Raw genomic sequence first — 22626 nt, forward strand, 5'->3', positions numbered from 1 at the left:
ATGAGCTGAAGCCCCCCCAGAGGGTCTCCTGCAGTGCTGGGCCAGCAGCCCTCACACCCTTGACCTTGAGGAAGAGGCTGCACTGGGGGTGGGGAGGGGTCGCCTCGCTGGGTGAGGCCTCCGGCTCAGGCTCAGCCTGTCCCCCCCCAGGTGGCGCTCTCCTCCTCTCTGCAGCTGGGGAAGGGCCAGCTGGCTGCCTGCCTGGCCCTGGCTCACCCCTTCAGCCTCTCCTGGCGGCGAGCTGAGGCCTGTGGCCGTGCGGTGAGCAGGGGCGGCAGGCAGAGCCGGCAGGTGAGTTGGGGGGCGGGCATCTGAGGGACCCTGGGCATCGGGGTCACGGGGTTTGGTGAGCTGCATGGCTGAGCCCAGGGTTGGGGCATCTGGGACTGTGGCAGGGGGTGGGGGGTGGGGTTAGAGAATCCTATTTATCGGCGACAAGCATGTCCCTAGAATCACAGATTCCTGAAGCTTGGGACCCCAAGGGCTCCGTCCGCCCTTCATTTCTTTCCTTTTTTTTTTTTTTTTTTTTTGTCTTTTGTTGTTGTTGTTGCTATTTCTTGGGCCGCTCCCTCGGCATTATTGTTGTTGTTGTTGTTGTTGTCATTTCTTGGGCCGCTCCCGCAGCATATGGAGGTTCCCAGGCTAGGGGTCCAATCGGAGCTGTAGCCACCAGCCTACGCCAGAGCCACAGCAACGCGGGATCCAAGCTGCGTCTGCAACCTACACCACAGCTCACGGCAACGCCGGATCCTTAACCCACTGAGCAAGGGCAGGGACCGAACCCGCAACCTCATGGTTCCTAGTCGGATTCGTTAACCACTGCGCCACGACGGGAACTCCCGCCCTTCATTTCTTCATCGGTGCCTTATTAAGCACCTACTGTGTGCCAGGCAGTGTTGAGGCACAGACATAGTCCCTGCCTTGATAAAGCTGAGAGTTGAGTGGGGGAACAGCTTACAGCATGTCTGATCCATCCTTGAGGCATTCATTTGTTAAGTCCGTAACTGCAGGGGTTCGAATGGAGCTGCTGGACCCTGCGTCTGACCGGGAGGCAGCTCCAGGGGGCAGCTCCCAGCACCTCTCTAAGCCTCAATTTTTTCATCTTTGGAATGGAACCAGGAAGCCAGCGTGTGCCAGGCAAAAAGACCCAAACTCGGAGTTCCCATCGTGGCGCAGTGGTTAACGAATCCGACTAGGAAGCACGAGGTTGCGGGTTCGGTCCCTGTCCTTGCTCAGTGGGTTAACGATCCGGCATTGCCGTGAACTGTGGTGTAGGTTGCAGACGCAGCTCGGATCCTGCGTTGCTGAGGCTCTAGCATAGGCTGGCGGCTACAGCTCTGATTCAACTCCTGGCCTGGGAACCTCCATATGCCGCGGGAGCGGCCCGAGAAATAGCAACAACAACAACAACAACAACAACAACAAAAGACAAAAAAAAAAAAAAAAAAAAAAAAAAAAAAAGACCCAAACTCAAGCAAATGAATGAATAAAGGAATTAAGCTTGGTGATAAGCACCGTGAAGAAAGCGAGGAAGGAGCTAAGAGAATCATTGGAGTCGGGTGGGGGGATTCCAAGGGAGGCTCCTCTAGATGGGATGGTCAGGGAGGGCTTCATGGGGGAGGTGGCTTGTCAGCTGAGGACCTGCCAATGAGGAGGAGCTGCCTGTGTTAACCTCAAGGAACAGGGGCAGTCCGGGCAGAAGGAAGGGCCAGTGCAAAGGCCCTGAGGTGGGAACCGGCTGGGTGCTTCAGGAAGAGCCAGAGGTGATTAAGATAGAACTGGAGGGGGTGATGGGGGGTGAGCTAGTGATTGGGGGAGGTAAGGTCAGGTGAGAGGGCAGAACGTGCAGGGCCTCAGCTCGGGCTAAGATACTGCAGGCTGGAATTCCCACTGGGAGCGCTGGGACACAGGTTTGATCCCAGGCCCGGCACAGTGGGTTAAGCCTGGCTGTGGCTTAGGTTGCAACTATGGCTTGGAGGATCTGATCCCTGGCCTGGGAGCTCCATATGCCTCGGGATGGCAAAGAAAGGAGGGAGGGAAGGAAGGAAGGAAGAGAGGAAAAGGTAAATTAAAAAAAAAAGAGAGAGAGAGAGGAGTTCCCGTTGTGGTGAAGCAGTAACAAACCTGACTAGTATCCATGAGGATGCGGGTTCGATCCCTGGCCTGGCTCACTGGGTAAGGATCCGGTGTTGCCATGAGCTGTGGTATAGGTCACAGACGAGGCTCAGAGCTGGCATTGCTGTGACTATGACAGGCAGGCAGCTGCAGCTCTGATTCGACCTGGGAACTTCCATATGTCGTGGGTGCGGCCTTAAAAATCGGGAAAGAAAAAAGATACTGCAGGCTGAGTGGCTCACACCACAGATATTTGCTTCTCACATTTCTAGAGGTTAGAAGTCCAAGATCAAGGTGCCAGCATGGTCAGGTTCTGGAGAGAGACCTCTCTCTGGCTTGCAGCCCTCCCACTGTGTCCTCATGTGTCGGGAGAGAGAGAGCTTTATGGGGTCCCTCTTGGAAAGACACTATCCCTTCATGACACCCCCTGCCCGACCTCATTTAAACAAAATCACCTCCCAGAGGCTCTGCTTCTTGATGCCATCACGTGGGGAATCAGGTTCCAACCTATGAATTTGCAGGAGGGGCCCAAGTCAGACACAGCAGCCCCACGGGCCCCAGGGGGGGATCAGCTTCCCTTCTGTCTCTGGGAAGGACAAGCCTGGGTGTTGACAACGAGGTTTCCACCTCAGTACTTTTGGCCTCGGAGTTCCCACGGGGATGCGACGGGATCCATGGCCTCTTGGGAGTGCTGGGACACAGGTTCGATCCCCAGCCTGGCACAGTGGGTTACGGATCCAGTGTTGCCACAGCTGTGGCTCAGATCTGATCCCTGGCCGGGGAATTCTGTGTGCCTCGGGACAGCCAAAAAAAAAAAAAAAAAAAAAAAAATACTTCAGTCTGTCTACGGGTGACTCTGAACTGTCACACCTAGGTGGCAGGTCTCTATTCCTGCCACCCCCCGCCCCTTTTCATCCCCTAGAGGGGTAGACAGGGGGCCACCAGCCCTTCACCTGCCCATCTCACTTACGCACATGTGGGGGCATCAGCTTCTCCTCTGCCCCCCTCCCCCCTCCCCTCTCCCCCCTCCCCCCACCACTGGTCCCATCTCCCTGCAGGTACAGCTCACGTGGGACAGAGGGCAGCCTGTGACCATGCAGCTCACCTGGGCCGACAGGTCCTCAGCACACAGCACCACCCGGGAGGGTTGCCTGGTCGCCTCGCTGGGGCAGGTACGCATCGGCTGCACGCAGACCAGGCACGGGTCTTCCCTGCGCCTGGGCCCTGCACTGGCCGCCCCGTCATGTACCTCCCTCCCTCTTCCCCAGCAGCTCCAGGAAACCTGGGGCCTGGGCGCCCTCAGGGCCTGTGGGGCCTTAATCCAGACCCCAGCCAGGTTCCACCAATGGCTCCATCTGTCCTGGGACCGATGCCAGATGCAGCAGAACCTGACGTATGAGGTGAGGCCCCGGGCAGCTGGGGAGGGGCGGCACCTCCTGCTGCAGAAAGTGCCTGGCCTGGGGTCGGGTGGTCCTGGGTGTGAGGGCTAGCTGTGCTGGGGACCCCGGGCAACTCATTTCTCTACCACCGTGAGCCTTGGTTTCCTCATCTGTGAAATGGGCACAGTAATCCTTCCCTGATGGGGAGGGAAGGAGAGCAAGGCACCCAGCGTGAGGCAAGACCTCAGGGCACAGCCGGGGAAGGAGCTGGTGACACCTGTTGGCTTCTGGGGAGGGGGAGGGGGAGGTCAGGTTTAAGGCTCCCGGAGGTGTCAGGGTCAAGCTCGCCCCAGCATCACCACCTGTCTGGGCCTCCTGATGGGGCAGAGTCTGGGGCAGGGACGGGGCCATGGAGAGAAGGGGACAGCTAGCCCTGAAAGTCCCCTTGTCTCTCTGGATCTCCTTCGGCCCACCCCATCAGGGATCCCAACAAAAATGTGGAAATGGTCGCTGGGGGGCTGACCCCCTCCCCTGGGGCTCTGACAGTGGGGTTTCTGGCGCCTACTCTTCTCTCGTGGGGGTCTCCCAACTGCAGCTGGCCATGGGCACGCTCTCTTACGGGACAAACCCCCACTGCTCGGAGCCTTCTCATTCCAGAGGCACCAGCCATCTGGCCCAGACAAGATCCTCGCTGAGGCCACGCTAGAGCACGCCATGGCCTCCTGCACCACACAGAGGTTCCGGGGGGCCGTGGAGACGGACTACACCCGCTGGCTGCGCCACTCCCTGCACCTGGGGCTCTGCCACCTGCCCCAGGTGAGTCTGTCCTGGGAAAGGACCCAGGGCCTCGTGGAGTGAGGAGGGAAGAGGGGGTGCCTGCCCAATGGAGTGTCAGCGAGGGAGCTGGATGCCATCATCACGGGCGACTGTGGGCTGGACCCTCTCCGTCCAGTGTTTCATCAAGGGGGATGGAAGATGCAGTAGGTTCCAGCATGTGGAGTGATTGTGAGGTTTAAGATGCGACACCAGAAGAGTGCTCAAATAAACGAAAGCTGCTGTTATCATCATCATTGTCAGAGGGGAGGTGTTGGGACCCCCCCCTCCTCACCATTCCCCTGGCTTTGTTAGCTGGTTGATTGGTCTTTCCTGCCTGCCTTACACCCACCCACCCACCCATGTTCCCTACATCCAAACCTCCATCTAACCACTCTCCAACCATCCATGCATCCATCCATCCATCCATCCATCTGTCTGTCCATCCATCTGTCCATTCATCCATCCATCCATCCATCTGTCTATCCGTCCATCCATCCGTCTATCCGTCCATCCATCCATCTGTCCATTCATCCATCCATCCATCCATCTGTCTATCCGTCCATCCATCCGTCTATCCGTCCATCCATCCATCCATCCGTCTATCCGTCCATCCATCCGTCTATCCGTCCATCCATCCATTTGTCCATTCATCCATCCATCCATCCATCTGTCTATCCATCCATCCATCCATCCATCCATCCATCTGTCCATCCATCCATCCATCCATCCATCTTTCCATCCATCCATCCATCCATCTGTCTATCCATCCATCCATCCATCCGTCCATCCATCTGTCCATCCATCCATCCATCTTTCCATCCGTCCATCCATCCATCCATCTATCCATCCATCCATCTATCCATCCATCTTTCCATCCGTCCGTCCAGCCAGCCAGCCAGCCAGCCAGCCAGCCATCCATCCGTCTGTCCGTCCTCCCATTTCTCCATCCATCCCGGGGTCACAAATTTTTTCTGTAAAGAGCTAGATAGGGAGTTCCCTGGTGGCCTAGGCCCAGCAGTTAAAGGATCCCATGTTGTCACTGCTCTGCTCAGGTCACTGCTGTTGCCCGGGTTTGATTCCTGGCCCTGGAACTTCTACATGCCATGGGCGCTGGAAAAAAAGGGAGGGGGCTAGGTAGTAAATAGTTTAGGTCTTCAGGCCACATGGTCTCTGTTGTAACCATTCAGCTTTGCCATTGGGTCATGAAAGCCACCATAGATGACATATAAATGAACAGGTATGACCTTTCCCGATAAAAATGTATTTACAAGAGCAGGCAGTGAGCCGGATTTGGCCCATGAGCCCTAATTTGCCAACCCCCAATTTATTCATCCATTCAGGAGCATTTGTGGGTCTCACTTATGCCAGGCCCTGTTCCAAGGATGGTGAAAGGGACAGACCAGGTACCTTTCCTCCTGGAACCCATAGACTGGTGGGCAGAGGAAGATAAATCAGATGTGTGACATGCAGTCAGATATGGTGAATGCTGTGAAGAAATGAAGCAGGGAGAGCTGACATGTGCAAACTGCAGCGGGAACAGCCAGTGCAAAGGCCCTGGGGCAGGAGCGTGCTTAGGGTTTGAGGACTGCAGGGTGGCTCTTATTGAGACAGCAGGGAGGTGTGAGGTTAGGAAGATAACGAAGACTCATAGGACCACTGAGGAGACTGGCTTCTCCTCCCCTAAGTGCAATGGGAAGGCAGAGGCTTTGAGGAGGGCGGAGTGTCTGATTTACATTTTTTAAAGGTCAGTCTGGGAGACCCCACTGTGGCTCAGCAGTGATGACCCTGACTAGTATCCTTGAGGATGCGGGTTTGATCCCTGGCCAGCGTTGTCATGAGCTGTGGTGTAGGTCGCAGACGCAGCTCCAATTCGACCCCTAGCCTGGGAACCTCCATATGCCCCATCCCCCAAAAGGCTGTTTGGCTGCTGAGGGGAGGAGGGGCTGTGGGCTAGGGCTGGAGTGGAGCCTAGGAGATCTGACAGGCTATTGTGACAGTTCTGGTATGGGGGATGATGGCCTGGACTAGGTGGGGAGAGGAAGCTGTGCCACCATGCCCCCCTGACTGCGGACACCCCACCTCTCATCCCAGGCCCTCTCAGTCTCCGGCGAGCACTCCCTGGGTGGCGGAGAGCTCCTGCTACATTCCAGATTCCAACTGGGCCTCGCCCCGGACCCAGAGCACGGCCTGCAACTCAGCCTGACCCTCCGCAACCACAGCAGGCCCCGGATGCCTGACTTTTCCGGGGAGCTGGAGGTGAGTGGCTGCCAGGCTGCCCACCCCACAGGAAGATGCCTTGACGGCACCCTGTCCCTCTCTGGCCAGTGGACCACCACTGCCTGGGCGGCCCTGCCATCTAGTGGCCAGTTTTGGAACTGCAGACTGGCACACTTGTGGGGGCCTGAGCTTAAAGGTAGGTGGGACCGCCCCCTTGTGGTCCTGGCCCCAGGCCCTGAGACAGAGCAGCTCCTATAATCGAGAGGCAACAGCTGGACTGCCTTGGTTTGAACCCCAGCCAAGCCTCTTCCTAGCTAGCAACTTACTTCCCCTCTCTGTGCCTGTTTCCTCACCTGGAAAATGGGAGATAATCATTGCATTTACCCTGCCGCCCATACGATTAATATCACAAGAATTATGTAGGTTAATACGTATAGATCGCTTAGAACAGTGCCTGATACAAAGTTGCCACTAGGTAAGTATCAGTGCTATTATTATTATTACCACTATTATTATTATTATTATTAGCTATTATTGGCCCAGGCTTTTCCTTTCCCTCCTTCCTCCCAGCAGCTCCAGAAGGCAGAAAGGGGCAGAGCTGGGTTCAATACCTGCCTTGCCCCCACCTGACCAAGTGACTTTGGGAAGGGACCTCTCCAAGCCTCATTTCCTCTTCTCTAAGTGGGGATTGGATAGATTTCATGGGGTGGTTGGTGGGGTTCCGGGAACCCCCCCCCCCTGCCCACACAGCACGGGCATGCAGTAGGTGCTCCACGGTGCTGCCATCCACCCAGCTCTGTGTCTCCCTGGCCAGGTGACCTTGGCCTGTGACTCTCCCTCTCAAAGCCTCCATCTTCTCCTCCATCAAATGGGAACGAATCCCACATCCTCTGCAGAGTTACTGGGAGGAGAAGGAAACAGTGTTTGCACAGCACGTGCACACAGTAGGTGCTCTGAGACAGGGGTGTCCTTCCAGCATCCAGAGCTGGACCAGGCATTTCTTTGGCTGGAGCTCGCTCAGCCCCCATTTCTGAGCCCAGGAGCTGTGGCGCTTTCAAAAGAGCTTTCCGAGCCTCTCCTGGGCGGGCTCTTATTTCCCCATTTGCCAGCCAGGCCCCCGGCCACCCCTGCATCTGTGATCCCGGGGCACCAAGGCCCACTTGCAGAACCAGAGGCCTGGGGCCAAGTCCCGCAGAGCCCAGGGTGCAGTGGGTGCCCAGGGGACGGCTGCCCCGCCCTCGATCCCCCGCATGTGGGCACCCCATTCCGCCGGCTTCTCACTTGCCCACTCCCTCTTTGCTTGCCCCTTTGGGGTCCATGGCCTGGACAGAGGCCTTTCCCAGGCCGGTTTGGTCTTCATGCCAAACTGGTGAGATGAATCAGGAAGGTCAGGCACTCCCCAGCCGGAGGGGTGGGGGGGGCATTGACAGTGACTGGGGCAGAGCTGGGATGCAGGAGGCCATCCAGGACGAACGCCCCAGGTGTGGTCTGCAGACACCCCGCCAGGGTCCCCTCGGGTTCTGAGAAATCGCCTAAGGATTCCTGGGCTCCACCCAATGCACCCACTTGAAAATCTCAGGGGAAGGAGACAGGAAGCCGCGTGTTTAGTGAGAGCTCTTGAATTGGTTTCCTGGGGCCACGATGACCAATTACCCCCGACTCGGTGGTTTAACCCAACAGAAATTCCCTCTTTCTCGGCTCTGCAGGGTAGAAGTCCAACATCAAGGTGGCAGCAGTTTCCTGCTCCCTCAAACAGCCCTGGGAAGGAATCCTTCCTTGCGCTTCCAGCATACCAGGCGTTCTGTGGCTCGTGGCTGCATTATCCCAACCTGTGCCTCTGTTTTTTTGTTTTTTTGTTTTTTTCCTTTTTAGGGCCGCACCTGCAGCATATGCAAGTTCCCAGGCTAGGGGTCGAATCTGAGCTCCAGCTGCCAGCCTACGCCCCAGCTACGTGGGATCTGAGCCGTGTCTGCAACCTGCACCACAGTGCACGGCAACTCCAGATTCTTAACCCACTGAGCAAGGCCAGGGATTGAACCTGCACCCTCATCCCAATACTAGTCGGGTTCTTAACCCACTGAGCCACAACAAGAACTCCATAGTGAGAATTTTTAAGCCACTTGGATGCCATGTGCTGCTTGCTTAGGCCCCTGGATGTGGATTTTAATAAGCACTTCCTGCAACTGGTAGGGATTCTGAGCCTTGTGTAAGGGGGCGGGGGCCCCATTGCCCCTGAGGATGTGGGGTAGGGTGGACATGGCCTTTTCCCTGCAGGTTCAACCTCGGCCTCCTAGCCACCTCTCCCTAGGCCTGGGGCCAGCAGGGGCCAGAGGCCAGGGGCAGGGGCCAGGCCCCACTCAGGCCTCTGCCCTCTCCCTCCCAGCTCTACGGCCCCAACGTTCAGCAGCTTAGCCTGCTAGGCAGGGTCTCCACCTCAGCTTCTCAAAGCTTGGTCCACCTGGAGGGAAATGTGGACGACGGGGACGAGAAAGTGAGGTTGTCAGTGTCCCGGGCCCCAAACTGCCTCCAGGCCTCAGTGGCCCACGTGGAAGGTGAGTGCAGGCACCGGATGTGGCTTGATGGCCGAGGGAAGGGCCCCAGCTTGGCCCAAGATTGGGGTGCCAAGAGCTGCGAAGTCAGAGGGAACCCTGATGGGACTTGGTGGCACCCCCAGCCCGGAGGGCTGATGAGTTCCCGGTGGCCACCTATACTGACTGTGATGCCAGGAGAGGCTGGGGAAAGCGTCAGGTGTGTGGACGGAGGTGGGTGTGGCTGGGGGATGGGGAAGGCCTCCGGGGAGACAGGAGGGTGATTTAGGCAGCCCAGTTCGAGGCCCTCAAATCCCAGGGCTTTGGAGACTCTGCCTGTGGGCAATGGGAGCTATAGAAGGCTGTGGAGCGTAGGAGGAGTGGGCAGCCGGGAGGCAGGTGGACGAAGCCTGGGTGCAACAGCAGGTCTCTTCCTGGCCCCAGGGAGTCAAGAGGAGAGCATGGTGCTGCGGGCGTGTGCCCACAGGACGATGACCGAGGTGGCGGCCCTGCTCCAGGACAGTGGGCAGCCTGTCCAGCCCCTGGGACGCCTGACCCTGCAGGCCGCCAACCAGAGCCTCCGCTTGGCTGCACATGGCTGCCAGGGGACCCTGCTGGGCCACGTGGAGGTGAGAGGACTGGGGCTGGGTGGAGGGTTGCTCTTCCTACTGCCCTCCCTCCCCCGCTCCCCTGACCCGGGCAGAGGCCACAGCACCAGGCTCTGAGCCCCTTGGGTCCAGCAGTGCCAAGAAAGCCGAGGCAGACAGCCTGTAGTGTGGCAAACACACCCTTGGACACTGCTGCTGGCACCGTGAGCCACTTCATTCCCATGAGGCCCAGCCTGTCCCTGTGTGTCCCCAGTCCAGGGTGGTGGCTCTTGGGGCCCAGGTGCAAGCCCGGCTGGAGCAGAAGATCCACGGCTTGGACGCCTATGTCAGAAGGTTCCAGCGCCTGGTGGGTAGACAGCTCTGGGGCGCAGGGGGCCACACTTGGGGAATGGGAAGGAGGGTGGGGCTGCGTGGGGTCCCCCTCGAGGACATGAGGGTTTTCTGGAGCACTCTGTGCCCCAGACCCTCACGTCGATCCTGCCTCCGTCTCCCCGCCCAGGTGCAGCCAGCAGGCGCCCTGGACAGCGCAACAGGCCCGCTGCGGCAGCTGTGCCAGGCTGGGCTGGGGGCCATGCGGGAGAGCGGCCAGGCACTGGCTGCTCTGTGGTCCCAGAGCCAGGCCAGGGAGGCACTGACACAGCACCTGCTGCCGCACCTGGAGAGGCTGCAGGCGGGGCTGGAGCAGCTGCGGGATGAGCTGGAGCGTGAGTGCAAGAGCGGGGGCAGCGGGACCCTGCACCCGGATCCATACCTTGTCCGAGGGTCTCCACCCCCAGCCCCCCACCCTCAGCCTGGGGCACTCGTTCAACTCAAAAGGCCACCTGATTTCCGGCCGGCCTGCAGCCCGCCTTCAGTTAGACCCCTGCCTTATTTTTCATGGACCCGTAGCCTTCAGACTTCGGGAACACTGTGTCCATTCTTGCAGGAGTCCAAACTCACATCCCTCATGCCCGCTGCCTTATTTCTTCTGGGACAACTGCCCATGTCTTCAGCCCCTGCCTGATTCCTCCAGGTGTACAGCTTTATTTCTAGCAGGACCATTGACCTGGATTCCAGGGCCTCTCTCTGCTCCTGGGATCAGCACCAGTGAGGCTGGGCGGGGCGCTGAGGCTTCTCTGCGGAGCGGCCCCCTGGCAGGGAGCCCCCAGGACTTCACCTGGCACCAGGGTGGCCGTCCCTCTGACTGGCCGGTGCTCATACTGTCACATGTCCTCTCACCCCTGCTTGTGTCTGCGTCGGAATCCCCGGGCCACCCCCAGCCTCCGGGAGTCACCAGGACTCGGCTCAGAATCGCGGCCGCAGCTGCGATGTGTTACAAGGAAGGGTACAGAGCCGGGCGGCAGAGGCGCAGGTGCAGGGAAGGTTCTAGGGAGACCAAGCGTGAGCTTCCGGAGTCCTCTCCCAGCAGGGGGCGCACAGGACACCTCAAGTCCCCCAGGTTGGAAGTGTGACAGTGCATATCAAAGATGGTCAGCCAGGGAGCTCATTAGAGCTCTGTAGGCTTTTCACTGGGACCTGGTCACATAGGGGTCTCTGCCTGGCGCAGATCGCTGTTGCAGACTCGCAGAACGAAAGCCACCCCTCTCTTCAGTTCTGGGAATGTGGAACTCTCCATAGCCTTCTATAGCTCCCATTGCCCACAGGCAGAGTCTCCAAAGCCCTGGGATTTGAGGGCCTCGAACTGGGCTGCCTAAATCACCCTCCTGCCTCCCCGGAGGCCTTCCCCATCCCCCAGCCACACCCACCTCCTGTCCACACAGCCGGCGCTTCCCCCAGCCTCCCCTGGCATCACAGTCAGTACCTTCCTGAAATGCAGCCACGGGCCGATGCCGTGAACAGGCTTCACAGACGGCCAGTCTCGGGCCTGCAGAGGCTCCTTCCAGGTCACAGATCCTGTTTATTTCCTGGAGGCCAGGGGGTCGGGAGCTGCGTGGGCCTGGGACGTGTGCAGTGCCGTTGGACCTGCTCCCAGGCCCAGGCGGCCTCACGGTGGGCGGTGGCTGCCTCGACAGGGCCCCTGGCCACCCTGAAGGATGCCTACTTGGAGGTGACGCTGCGGCCCCTGGATGACGTGTGGCGGGAGCAGGCCGAGGAGGCTGCGCGGCAGCTGCAGGCCTGGGTGTCTGGGACGCCGGGGACCTGGGGATCCAGGCCCATTGGGACGGTGCTGGAGGCCACGTGGGGTGCCCTGGAGCTGGTGAGGCCGGGTGAGGGGAGGGTGGGAGGTGGCGGGCATGCAGGGAGGGCCCTGACGGCTCTCCCCCTGCCCCCAGGCCACCCCGCAGTTGCTGTCTTGGGCCGAAGCTGCGCTCTCCCGGGCACTGAAGAGGCTCTGCAAACCCTTGCTGGACCTGTACCACTTCTCCACCAGGTGACTATTCTTCCCAGCGGTCCTGCCCCCGCCGGGCACCAAGCTGGACGCCTTCACACCCCCCATCTCCTCTGCTCCGCTGACCGCGCTGCACGCAGGCATTTTCAGTGTCCATTGTACAGATGAGGAAACTGAGGCTTATTCCTCATCCCCCAGATGTTTTATGCATACCCTCCCTGAGCAGTGAGTGTCAGGTGCTGCAGAGGCAGCCATGAATGGGAAGATCCTGGCCTCGCGAAGGCTGTGATCACTGACCACAGTGACCAGTCCTCTTCCCCCAGGGTCAGCAGACCTTCCTCCACTGAGCCTGAGAGTGAAATGTTGAGGCTCTGTAGCCAGCGGGTCTGTCACGTAGCCTTTGTTTTTTTGGTCTTTTTATCTTTTTAGTATGGAGGTTCCCAGGCTAGGGGTCCAATCGGGGCTACAGCTGCCGGCCTACACCACAGCCACAGCAACTCCAGATCCGAGCCACGGCTGCAACCTACACCACAGCTCATGGCAACGCTGGATCCTTAACCCACTGAGCAGGGCCAGGGATCAAACTCTCATCCTCAAGGATGCTAGTCGGGTTCGCTAACCATTGAGCCATCAAGGGAACAAAGCCTTTGCTTTTTTATTTTGTTATTTTTTTTAACTTTAATTCATTTTTTTCTTGTTTTATTAATTTTTTCCCGCTATACAGCATGGGGACCAAGTTACTCTTACATGTATGCATTTTTTCCCCCCACCTTTGTTCTGCTGCAATATGAGTATCTAGGCAGAGTTCTCGATGCTACTCAGCAGGATCTTCCTGCAAATCCATTCCCAGTTGTATCCAATAACCCCAAGCTCCCGATTCCTCCCACTCCCTCCCTCTCCCCCTGGGCAACCGCAAGTCTATTCGCCAAGTCCATGATTTTCTTTTCTGTGGAAAGGTTCATTTGTGCTGGATATTAGATTCCAGTTATAAGTGATATCATATGGTCTTTGTCTTTGTCTTTCTGACTCATTTCACTCAGTATGAGAGTCTCTAGTTCCATCCATGTTGCTGCAAATGGCATTATGTTGTTCTTTTTTATGGCTGAGTAGTATATATAGCACATCTTCCTAATCCAATCATCTGTCGATGGACATTTGGGTTGTTTCCGTGTCTTGGCTATTGTGAATAGTGCTGCAATGAACATGCGAGTGCATGTGTCTCTTTTAAGGAGAGTTTTGTCCAGATATATGCCCAAGAGTGGGATTGCGGGGTCATATGGAAGTTCTATGCATAGATTTCTAAGGTATCTCCAAAGTGTTCTCCATAGTGGCTGTACCCATTTACATTCCCACCAGCAGTGCAGGAGGGTTCCCTCTTCTCCATGCCCTCTCCAGCATTTGTTATTTGCTGGCTTGTTAATGAGGGCCATTCTGACTGGTGTGAGGTGGTATCTCGTGGTAGTTTTGATTTGCATTTCTCTTATGATCAGCGATGTTGAGCATTTTTTCATGTACTTGTTGGCCATCTGTATATTACGACTCCTTTAAACATGTAAAAGCTGGAATTCCCGTTGTGGTGCAGTGGAAATGAATCTGACTGGGAACCATGAGGTTTCGGGTTCGATCCCCGCCCTCACTCAGTGTGTTAAGGATCCGGCATTGCCATGAGCTGTGGCATAGGTCGCAGACTTGGCTTGGATCCTGTGTTGCTGTGGCTGTGATGTAGGCTGGCAGCTACAGCTCCGATTCAACCCCTAGCCTGGGAACTTCCATATGCTTAGCTTGTGGGCTGTCAAAAAACAGGACACAGTCTGGATTTGGCCTTGGATCCAAGTCTCCCAGCTTCTGAGCTCGTATGTTAGGTGCCAAATGCTATAGAAAAAAAAAATAATAAGGCAGGACAAGCGGTTGAGGGGAGAGCATTTTCAAAAGTGAGGCTGTGGTCAGCATCAGTGAGAAGGTAGCATTTGAGCAGGGGCTCGGAGGGTGAGGGGCGAGCTGCATGCATGGCATGGGAAGAGCGTTCCAGACGGAGGGCACGGCTGGTGCCAAGGCCCAGGATGGGGCTGAACCACCAGCTTGATGACTAGGAAGGAAGTTGCAGGGGGGCAGGGCTGGAGTGGAGGGTGGAGGAGTTGGGGAGGTGACAGGGTGGCCTGGGGCCTTTGTCTTTTACTCTGAAATGGGAACATACAGTTTTGAGCTGAGGGAAGGACACGATCTACCTTTCATTTAAAAAGATCCCTCTGGGAGTTCCCGTCGTGGCGCAGTGGTTAACGAATCCGACTAGGAACCATGAGGTTGCGGGTTCGATCCCTGCCCTTGCTCAGTGGGTTAACGATCCGGCGTTGCCGTGAGCTGTGGTGTAGGTTGCAGACGCGGCTCGGATCCCGCGTTGCTGTGGCTCTGGTATAGGCCGGTGGCTACAGCTCCGATTCAACCCCTAGCCTGGGAACCTCCATATGCCACGGGAGCGGCCCAAGAAATAGCAACAACAACAACAACAACAACAAAGACAAAAGACAAAAATAAATAAATAAATAAATAAATAAAATAAAATAAAATAAAAAGATCCCTCTGGCCCTCCTGTCGAGAACAAAGACTGCAGGGAGGGGGAGCAGAAGCAGGGAGCCCACTTTGGATGGTCCAGGTGAGAGGGCAGGGCGGCCATGCTGAGCACTGGCAGCCGTGGAGGGGCATGAGGTGGTCAGGTTCCGATGTCTTTAGGACAAACTTGTAGGATTTGCTGGCAGATGGGATGTAGGTGGTACAAGGGTGGAGCCGGGGATTGACCTGAGGGCTTTGGCTTTGATGTCGGGAAGGATGGAGGGTCTGACTCTGGAGTCATGGGGATGCCTGGGGTGCTGGCTGATGCTTGGCAGAGGTCAGTCTAGGCGGGGTCCCCACGTGGCCGTCCCGCAGCTGTGGAAAGAGAGACTCTGGCGGGCACAGCTCGTGGTGGGGTTTCTCAGCATTTCCGTGCTCCACCCCCCCCCACCCCAGGGATCGCTCAGTGGTGGTGACACTGCCGCTGCTGCCTGCAGGGGATGAGCCCCTGGATGTGGCCCGAGTGATCAGCCACCTGGTGGAGGAGACACTGCTGCGGCCGCTCCGAGAGCTTTACAGGACCAGCGTGCTGGCTGAGTACCACCAGCTCAGACACCGCCTGCTGGGGAGCCCCACTGGATGTGAGTCCTGCACCGTCCCCCTCCCCAGGAGCCCCTCTACCCTCAGGGCTGTGGCAGCAGGACCCAGCACGGCCAGGCAAACAGCAGAACCATCCCCCGGTAGCACAGGCATCGTCGTGTTGGGCCCATCGGGTCCTGAGCCGGGCTTCCCAAGGTCCAACAGGACTAGGCTGCAGATCCAGGCTTGTGTCCAAAATGTAAGAGCCTGAGCATGAGCCAGGTCCCTCCCGGTGGACGCTGCAGGAGAAGCACAAGGCAGCCCTCCAGCAGCTCCGGAAGGCCGCTAATTGAGTCCAGACTGTGGGTCCAGCAAGGCCTGGAGGTGCAGGCAATGCTGGGACCAGATGTGGACGGCCCCGGAACTCAGGGGCGTGGAGCCCCTGGGAGTTTGCATGGGCTCCCTGATGAGTGGGATCTGGTGAGTCTTCTCATTTCTCAGTGAGCTGGAGGGAGCAACGTGACTCACTCGTGTGTTCATGAGCATGTGCCCTTCCTTTGCCCAGGAGAGTCTCAGGTCCACGGACAGGGTTTGGCAAGAACGGGTGTGCAGTGCGGCTCTTACGTAGGGCAGGTGGATGCCCTCCCAGAGTCAGGGGTGCTTTGCCTGTGAGGCAGCACGGTGCCTGGAAACCGCCTGGCCTCTGGTTCTGCATGTGTGACCTGGGCCTGGCCTGGGACCTTCAGTGCCACCACCTGACAAGGGGGCCCACGGTATCCAGCCCCCCAGCCTCAGGGGCCATCACAGGCCAGCAACTGCCAGGAGCCTGGCCTGTGTGTGTGTGTTCACCACCCCCCAAACCTCTGCTCTGCAGTGCTGGCTGGATGGGTCAGAACTGCCCCCTTTCAGCACATTTCCTGCCCACTGTGAAGAGGGCAGAACCTGGCCCACATGTCACCTCCCTCCTAGTGGATGGAGCCTTTGGCTATATATATGTGTGTGTGTGTGTATTTGTGTATTTATATATGTATGTGTGTATATGTGTATATAGAGATGTGTGTATATTATAGGTGTGTGTATGTATGTGTGTATATACAGCTGTGTAATGTGCATATATGTGTGTATGTATGTATATGTGTACCTGTGTGTATGTATGTGTATATACGTATTGTGTGTATATGTGTATATATAGGTGTGCATGTGTGTGTGCATGTATATATGTGTATAGCTGTATATATATGGGTATATATATAGGGGTGTGTGTATATGTGTATGTATATGGGTATATACACGTGTGTATATAGGTGTGCATATGTGTGTGCATGTACATTATAGCTGTGCGTGTTTATGTGTGTGTATATACATGTATATACGTGTGAGTGTATATATGTGTGTATATATGGGGTGTGTGTATGTGTATTGTGTACATGTATGTATCTAAGTGTATATGTATGTATATGTGTGTATAGATAGGTGTGCGTGTGTATACATATATGTGTGTGTGTGTGTGTATATATATGTGTATAGCTGTGTATATATGTGTGTGTGTGTATATATGTGTTGTGTGTGTGTGTGTGTGTACACAGAGGTTTTGACAGTGAACGTGACTTCTTCGGGCAGCAGCTCCACGGAGGTGCGACCTCCATACCCGCTGGGTCGCCCATTTAAAGTCATGACTCAGCGGCTGGTGTGTCTCCATCTCTGCAGTTAACGGCCGACCCTTCCTCACCCCCTAGACCCCTGCTCCCTCTGCGTGGTGTCCCCCACCCTCGGCTTCCCAGGCTCCTCTGCGTGTCTCTGGATTTATCTGTTCTGGACGCTCTGTGTGAACGGACCCGTGTAACACGTGCTCTTTTGGAACCGCCCAGGCCACTCTGTGGGGTGTGTCCGAGGCTCGGTGCTGGGCGGGCATTGCTCCTCAGTCCCTTTTGGGCCGACCTGGCTGTAGCCCATCCATCTCAGGGCGTCCCTAGAGCTCAAGTCCTCTGGAAGCCCGGGGTTCCTGGGGACCGACCCCACTCCCCACGTGGGCTGCCCCTGGGGATGCAGGCCAGGGAGGAGCAGGCCCTGGTCACTGTGGGCTCAGGGCCCCCCTGCAGGGGCACAGCAGGTCCTGCTCACCCTGCCTCCGGCTTCTTCTCCCCAGACCATGCTGTGGTAGCTGGGGCCAGGCACCTGGTGACCTTCGACGGCCGGGTGTGGGGCCTGGGCGCCCGCTGCGGCAGCCTGCTGCTGGCCAAGGACTTCGCCCGGAACACGTTCTCACTGACATTAAACCAGGCAGGCTCGGGGCTCACGTCCCTGACTGTGGAGCTGAATCACACCGCCCTCGTCCTGTACCCTGGCCTGAAGGTAAGCGTGCGAGAGGGGAGAGCCCTGGCCACCCAGGCACATCCCCGCCTCCTGTTGCTGTCTCTCTGAGCCCCCTTCTGACCCCTAGACCTACAGGCTGTACGGCTCCTCCCCGCCTGGGGTGCGCTGTCTGGACCTGGATCTGCCTCCTGCCGAGACCAGGAGGGACGTTTCCAGGATCGAGCTGGACAATGAGGACGGTGTCTCTGTCACCTGTGACGTCCAAGCCGGCCTCTGCAGCCTGACTCTGAGCATCTGGCAGCACGGTGGGTCTGCCCCCCGCCTCCCCGGCAGCCTGTGAGCCAGTGGCCCAGACTTCTGACCCCAGTGCACAGCACTCTGTGTCCCTGGGAGGCTGCAAGCTCAGGGATGCCCTCAGGCGCACAGCCCAAGCGGTATCCAAACAGCCCCAAAAGCTCAGAGCTGGAAGAGGGTCCGAGGCCATCTGTCCCAGCTTTGATCACGCCCAGCATGCACCAGTCCCGACTCCAGGGGCTGCACAACTCTGGACGCAGCCCCGCTGTTTGCCCGCTGCCCTGTTACAGGTGCTGTACCACACACGGTCCACTCCTCGTGTGACCCGCCCATGGTCACCCTGGGACAGAGGGCCTGACCCAGGTTGATGTAAGGCCCCCACGCCCCCGAGCAGCAGGGCCAGGCTTTGAGCCCAGGGCTCTGCCCTCAGCCCTGGGACGTGCTGCGCCCCTTGATCCAGTTGGGCAGCTCCATGGACACTGTGCAGAACCTGCATCCCAGCCGCTCGGGGTGGGGATGGTGGCCCGGGGAGGCGCCCACGTGCTCTCCTGCATCCTCTTCCTCCTCTTCCTCTGGGAGAGCTGGGGCTGGAGTTAAGGGGGTCAGGACGGAGGCCACAGGGCCTGGTAATGCCCCTCTGCCCCCGGCCAGCATGCCCTGACGGCCGGTCCTGCCTTCCCTGACCCCAGGCCTGTCTGCCGGCCTCCTGGGCACCAACGATAACGAGGCAGGCAACGAGCTGATGCTGCCGGACGGCACGGTGGCTGGCAGCCTGGAGGAGTTCAGCCTGGCCTGGCAGGTAGGCCAGCTGGCCAGCCCTTCCTCCCTTGGGGCTGGGCGTCATCACTGGGACGTGGTGGCCATGGGTGGGGAAGGAACCAGGTGGGATCCAGATGCGCCCTGGAGAGGGAAGCGTCCGTGCGACTTGGCCATGGACCTAAGCAGGGTGTGGTGGGCCCCCCTCACCAAGGCTCTTGGGCCTGCCGGCTCTGGGGTGGCCCAGGGGGTGACGGTCCCCTCCTGAGGCCACTGCACCCAGCGGAGCCGCCCAGGAGAAGAGGTCCAGGCAGGAGGCCAGAGTCTTAGGTTCGTCCCCCCAGGTGAGTGGTGACTGCGAGGCTGTGGAGAAGACACGACCCGCATGCCCAGGACAGAGCCCCGCCTGCCGGGCCCTCTTCCAGGACCCCCGCTCCAGCCTGAGGAGCTGCTTCGGGGTGGTGAGTGTGCGGCTGCAGAGGCCACTCAAGCAGATGGGCTGAGGGACAAAGGTGGCCCTGGCCCCGATCTAGCCCCCCGCCCCCGCCTCTTCTAAGCTACTCCCCAGGGTGCGGGGGGGGAGGAGGGGGGGCAGGGCCACTGATCGCGGGTGCTGGATTGCAGGTGGACCCCGCGCCCTTCCTTAGCCTGTGCATCCAGGACCCCTGTGGCACCCAGGAGCACCCACCTGCCTGCAACCTGGCAGCCGCCTACATCCACCTGTGTGCCCGGGGCTCCGTGCCCCTGGACCCTCCTCCACAGTGCGGTAAGCTGCCGCGGCCACTCGCGCTCCAACCCTGCCTGGTTGACCTCTGCCTTCCATCCCAGAGGGAAAAACCAGGTTCTTTCTCGTAGCTCCTGCCAAGGAGTCAGGCACTTAGCTGTCGTACAGTGAGCCAATCATCAAAGCAAAGTTATATGCAAAGGGGTGCTTATTGAGAAAGACAAAAAGGGCTCGTAGCTCCCGCCTCCATGCCAACTCCAGTGAGCCTGTGACCTCTGGCACAGGAGACAATCTCCGGGAGGTCAGGCAGCTGTAAAGTCAGCTCCTAAAAACACAGAACCACAGGAGTTCCCGTCGTGGCTCAGCAGAAACGAATTGGACTAGCATCCATGAGGTCCCCGGGCCTCGCTCAGTGGGTTACGGATCTGGCATTGCCACAAGCTGCAGTGTAGGTTGCAGACGCGGCTCGGATCTGGTGTGGCTGTGGCTGTGGTGTAGGCCGGCGGCTACAGTTCTGATTCGACCCCCAGTCTAGGAACCTCCATATGCCGCAGGTGCAGCCCTAAAAAGACATAAACTTAGAACCACAGACTTGCCATTAGGGGGGTTGAATGTCCACTCCCTACAGTGTCTGGGGACCTCCAGGCAGCCCTGCAGCCGGTGCCGTGCATGATTCCTGTAGCTCAAGCCCCGCTCCCCAGACCCGGAAGTTAGAGACTACAGCAAACAGCAGCCCTGCAAACAGAGCACTTACTCACGACATTCGTAGAAAAACAGGAAGGGGGGGGAGGTTACTGGAGGATCTAGAGTGACAGGGAGAGAGGTCTCTACATTACAGGAAGGATGATTAGGCTCAACAAGGAAAAGGGGGAAGTGATAGTCCAGGAGCAGGGTGGTGGTCAGGGGATAGAAAATTCCTAAGGGGGAGTTCCTGCTGTGTCACAGTGGAAACGAATCTGACTGGTATCCATGAGGATGCGGGTTCGATCCCTGGCCTCGCTCAGTGGGTTGGGGATCCAGTGTTGCCAAGAGCTGTAGTGCAGATGACAGACACGACTTGCCTCCTGCGTTGCCATGGCTGTGGTGTAGGCTGGCAGCTACAGCTCCTGTTTGACCCTTAGCCTAGGAACTTCTATTAGCTGTGGGTGGGTGCAGCCCTAGAAAGCCAAAAAAAAAAAAAAATTCCTAAGGGGTAACATCAGGCGTGGGCAAGATTCTGGCTCACCTGACCTAACGAGATTCTCGCTGAAGGCAGGACCGGGTGGTCCCTGGGTGAGGACCCCTAGTCAGATGTTGAGGTGATCAGCTGTGGGGGGTCCTGCTAGAGCTGGATGACACAGAGATGACGGGAGACCGAAAGTCAGGGCCTGCTTGAGAAGAGTTGTAAGGAGCCCAAATAGAGTTTGATCAAGGAGAAAAATCTTTCTCCAAGACTTCAGATGCTAGAATTAGACATTATTAAAGACAAGCACCATTCCAAAACTAAGTTTTAGAAATGAAAAAATAGGAGTTCCCACTGCAGCGTAGGTCACAACTGCACCTCAGCACCGATCCCTGGGCCAGGCACTCCATAATCCGTGCGTGGGGTGGCCAAAAAAAGGGGAAAAAAAAGAAAAACGAAGAAAAGTATTCACTGAAATTTAAACCTTAATAGCAGAAGAGAAAATTAATTGGAAACCATGAAGGAATTTCAAAAACAAAATGAGGATTTGAGAGATGTGACTCCTCAGATTGAAGAAGTACAACGCGCCCCAAATGCTGTTAATAAACCCTTTCCAAGACTCATCAGAGTGACTGCAGGAGTTCCTGCCGTGGCTCAGTGGAAACAAATCTGACTAGCATCCGTGAGGATGCAGGTTCAACCCCTGGCTTTGTTCAGTGGGTTAAGGATCTAGCATTGCCATGAGTTGCGGTGTAGGTTGCAGATTCGGATCTGGCGTTGCTGTGAGCTGTGGTGTAGGATGGCGACTACAGCTCTGATGGGACTCCTAGCCTGGGAACTTCCCTATGCTACGGGTGCGGCCCTTTAAAAAAAAAGAAAAGAAAAAGACACAAACAGAGTGACTGCAGCAAAACCAAAACAAAGGTCTTCAGAGCCATCAGAGAGGATGAAGAAGAGGTGATCTTTCAAGACCCAACCTCCTACCAGCAACGACCGAAGACGGGGCCTGAAGCTTTACAGCATGAAGAGAGAATAATCGTCGGTTTAGAGTTTATGCCCAGTTCAGCTATTATTTAAGATTAAAGATGAAACACCTTCAGCACTGAGCTGCCTGACAGTGTCTTTGGGAAGCTGTCCTTAGTGATACAGGGACACAGCCAGGCACATTCATTCACGAGCTGTTGGTGGCTGCTTTTGTGCTACAGTGCGGCGTTTTGTGACCAAGGCTAGCCAGCTGCCAAGCCTAAAATGTGTACTCTCTGGCCCTTTACAGAAAAAGTGGTCCCTGGTGTAAACCAACGAACGCAGACAGAAGACTTCAACGGGAAATGAATGAATTAGCAAGATGAGAATAGAGTGAATCAGGAGAAAAGAAAGAGACAAACAGTAACTGGGAGTGAATAAGGAGTGAAAACTACTCAAAAAGTCACTTCACTTTGCTGATAAATTTCAAGACATAGGTTCAAGTATTTCCCAGAAAAATACGACCTGCCCAAATGGATTGGGGAAAGAAACAGTAAACCTAAAAGCAACTCACAGCGATTAAATCAGCTGAATCTACAGGCTGAAAGGTACCTCTGCAAATAAGCGGCAGGTCTTAGTGAAAAGTTATTAGATGTGATGCCAAAAGCCTGATTCATAAAAGAAAATCAAGAAATGGGCCTTCATCAAAATTGTTTGCTGTTCCCTGTTGAAAAGATGGAAAGACAAATACAGCCTGAGAGAGAGTTTTTGCAAACCACCTACCTGACAAAGGGCTTGTATCTAAAACAAAGAACTCTTAACAGTCAAAAACCAATCTAAATAGTAAGTGGGGAAAACACATGGAGACATTTCACCCGAGAGGACAGATGGATGGCAGGAAGCCCACGAAAAACTATTCAATACCACCAGCCACTGGGGGAATGAGATAACAGTACACACCCATTAGAATGGTAAAAATGAAAAATACTGATACCACCAGATGCTGGCAAGCATGTTGTGAAACGAGATCCCCCATAGGTGGGCGTCTAAAATGTGCAGCCGATCCAGCAACTGAAGCCCTAGACATTTATGCCAGAGAAATCAAACAAGTGTTCACACCAAAATCTGTACATGATTATTCAGAGTTCTGCTATTGGGAACAGCCCCAAACTTGAAGCCACCAAGATAGCCTGCATTTGGTGCATGATTCAACAAATTTTGGTACATCCTTACCCTGGAATATGACTCAGCAATGAAAAGGGACAAGTTCTTGGTATAAGCAACGGTCTGGATGGA

General features: G+C 56.6%; 1 protein-coding gene across 1 annotated transcript in view; it reads left to right on the forward strand.

Annotated features, from left to right (window-relative positions):
- Positions 1-22626, forward strand: part of APOLTP (apolipoprotein lipid transfer particle homolog) — a 177211-nt gene that overhangs the window by 143031 nt on the left and 11554 nt on the right. Inside the window, exons 56-72 of the mRNA XM_021086611.2 lie at positions 151-291; positions 3174-3287; positions 3384-3515; positions 4152-4310; positions 6402-6566; positions 8911-9079; positions 9500-9684; positions 9917-10009; positions 10163-10367; positions 11676-11860; positions 11937-12034; positions 14996-15180; positions 17265-17470; positions 17559-17736; positions 18415-18524; positions 18826-18942; positions 19106-19247. Coding sequence (XP_020942270.2) covers positions 151-291; positions 3174-3287; positions 3384-3515; positions 4152-4310; positions 6402-6566; positions 8911-9079; positions 9500-9684; positions 9917-10009; positions 10163-10367; positions 11676-11860; positions 11937-12034; positions 14996-15180; positions 17265-17470; positions 17559-17736; positions 18415-18524; positions 18826-18942; positions 19106-19247 — 2584 coding nt within the window. The remainder of the gene's footprint in view (positions 1-150; positions 292-3173; positions 3288-3383; positions 3516-4151; positions 4311-6401; positions 6567-8910; positions 9080-9499; positions 9685-9916; positions 10010-10162; positions 10368-11675; positions 11861-11936; positions 12035-14995; positions 15181-17264; positions 17471-17558; positions 17737-18414; positions 18525-18825; positions 18943-19105; positions 19248-22626) is intronic.

Source organism: Sus scrofa, chromosome 3 (assembly GCF_054392235.1).
Source record: "Sus scrofa isolate SSC_HxYL_T2T_F1_AM1 chromosome 3, Sscrofa_HxYL_maternal_Yorkshire_Landrace_v2.0, whole genome shotgun sequence".
In the NCBI taxonomy this organism is placed as follows: domain Eukaryota; kingdom Metazoa; phylum Chordata; class Mammalia; order Artiodactyla; family Suidae; genus Sus; species Sus scrofa.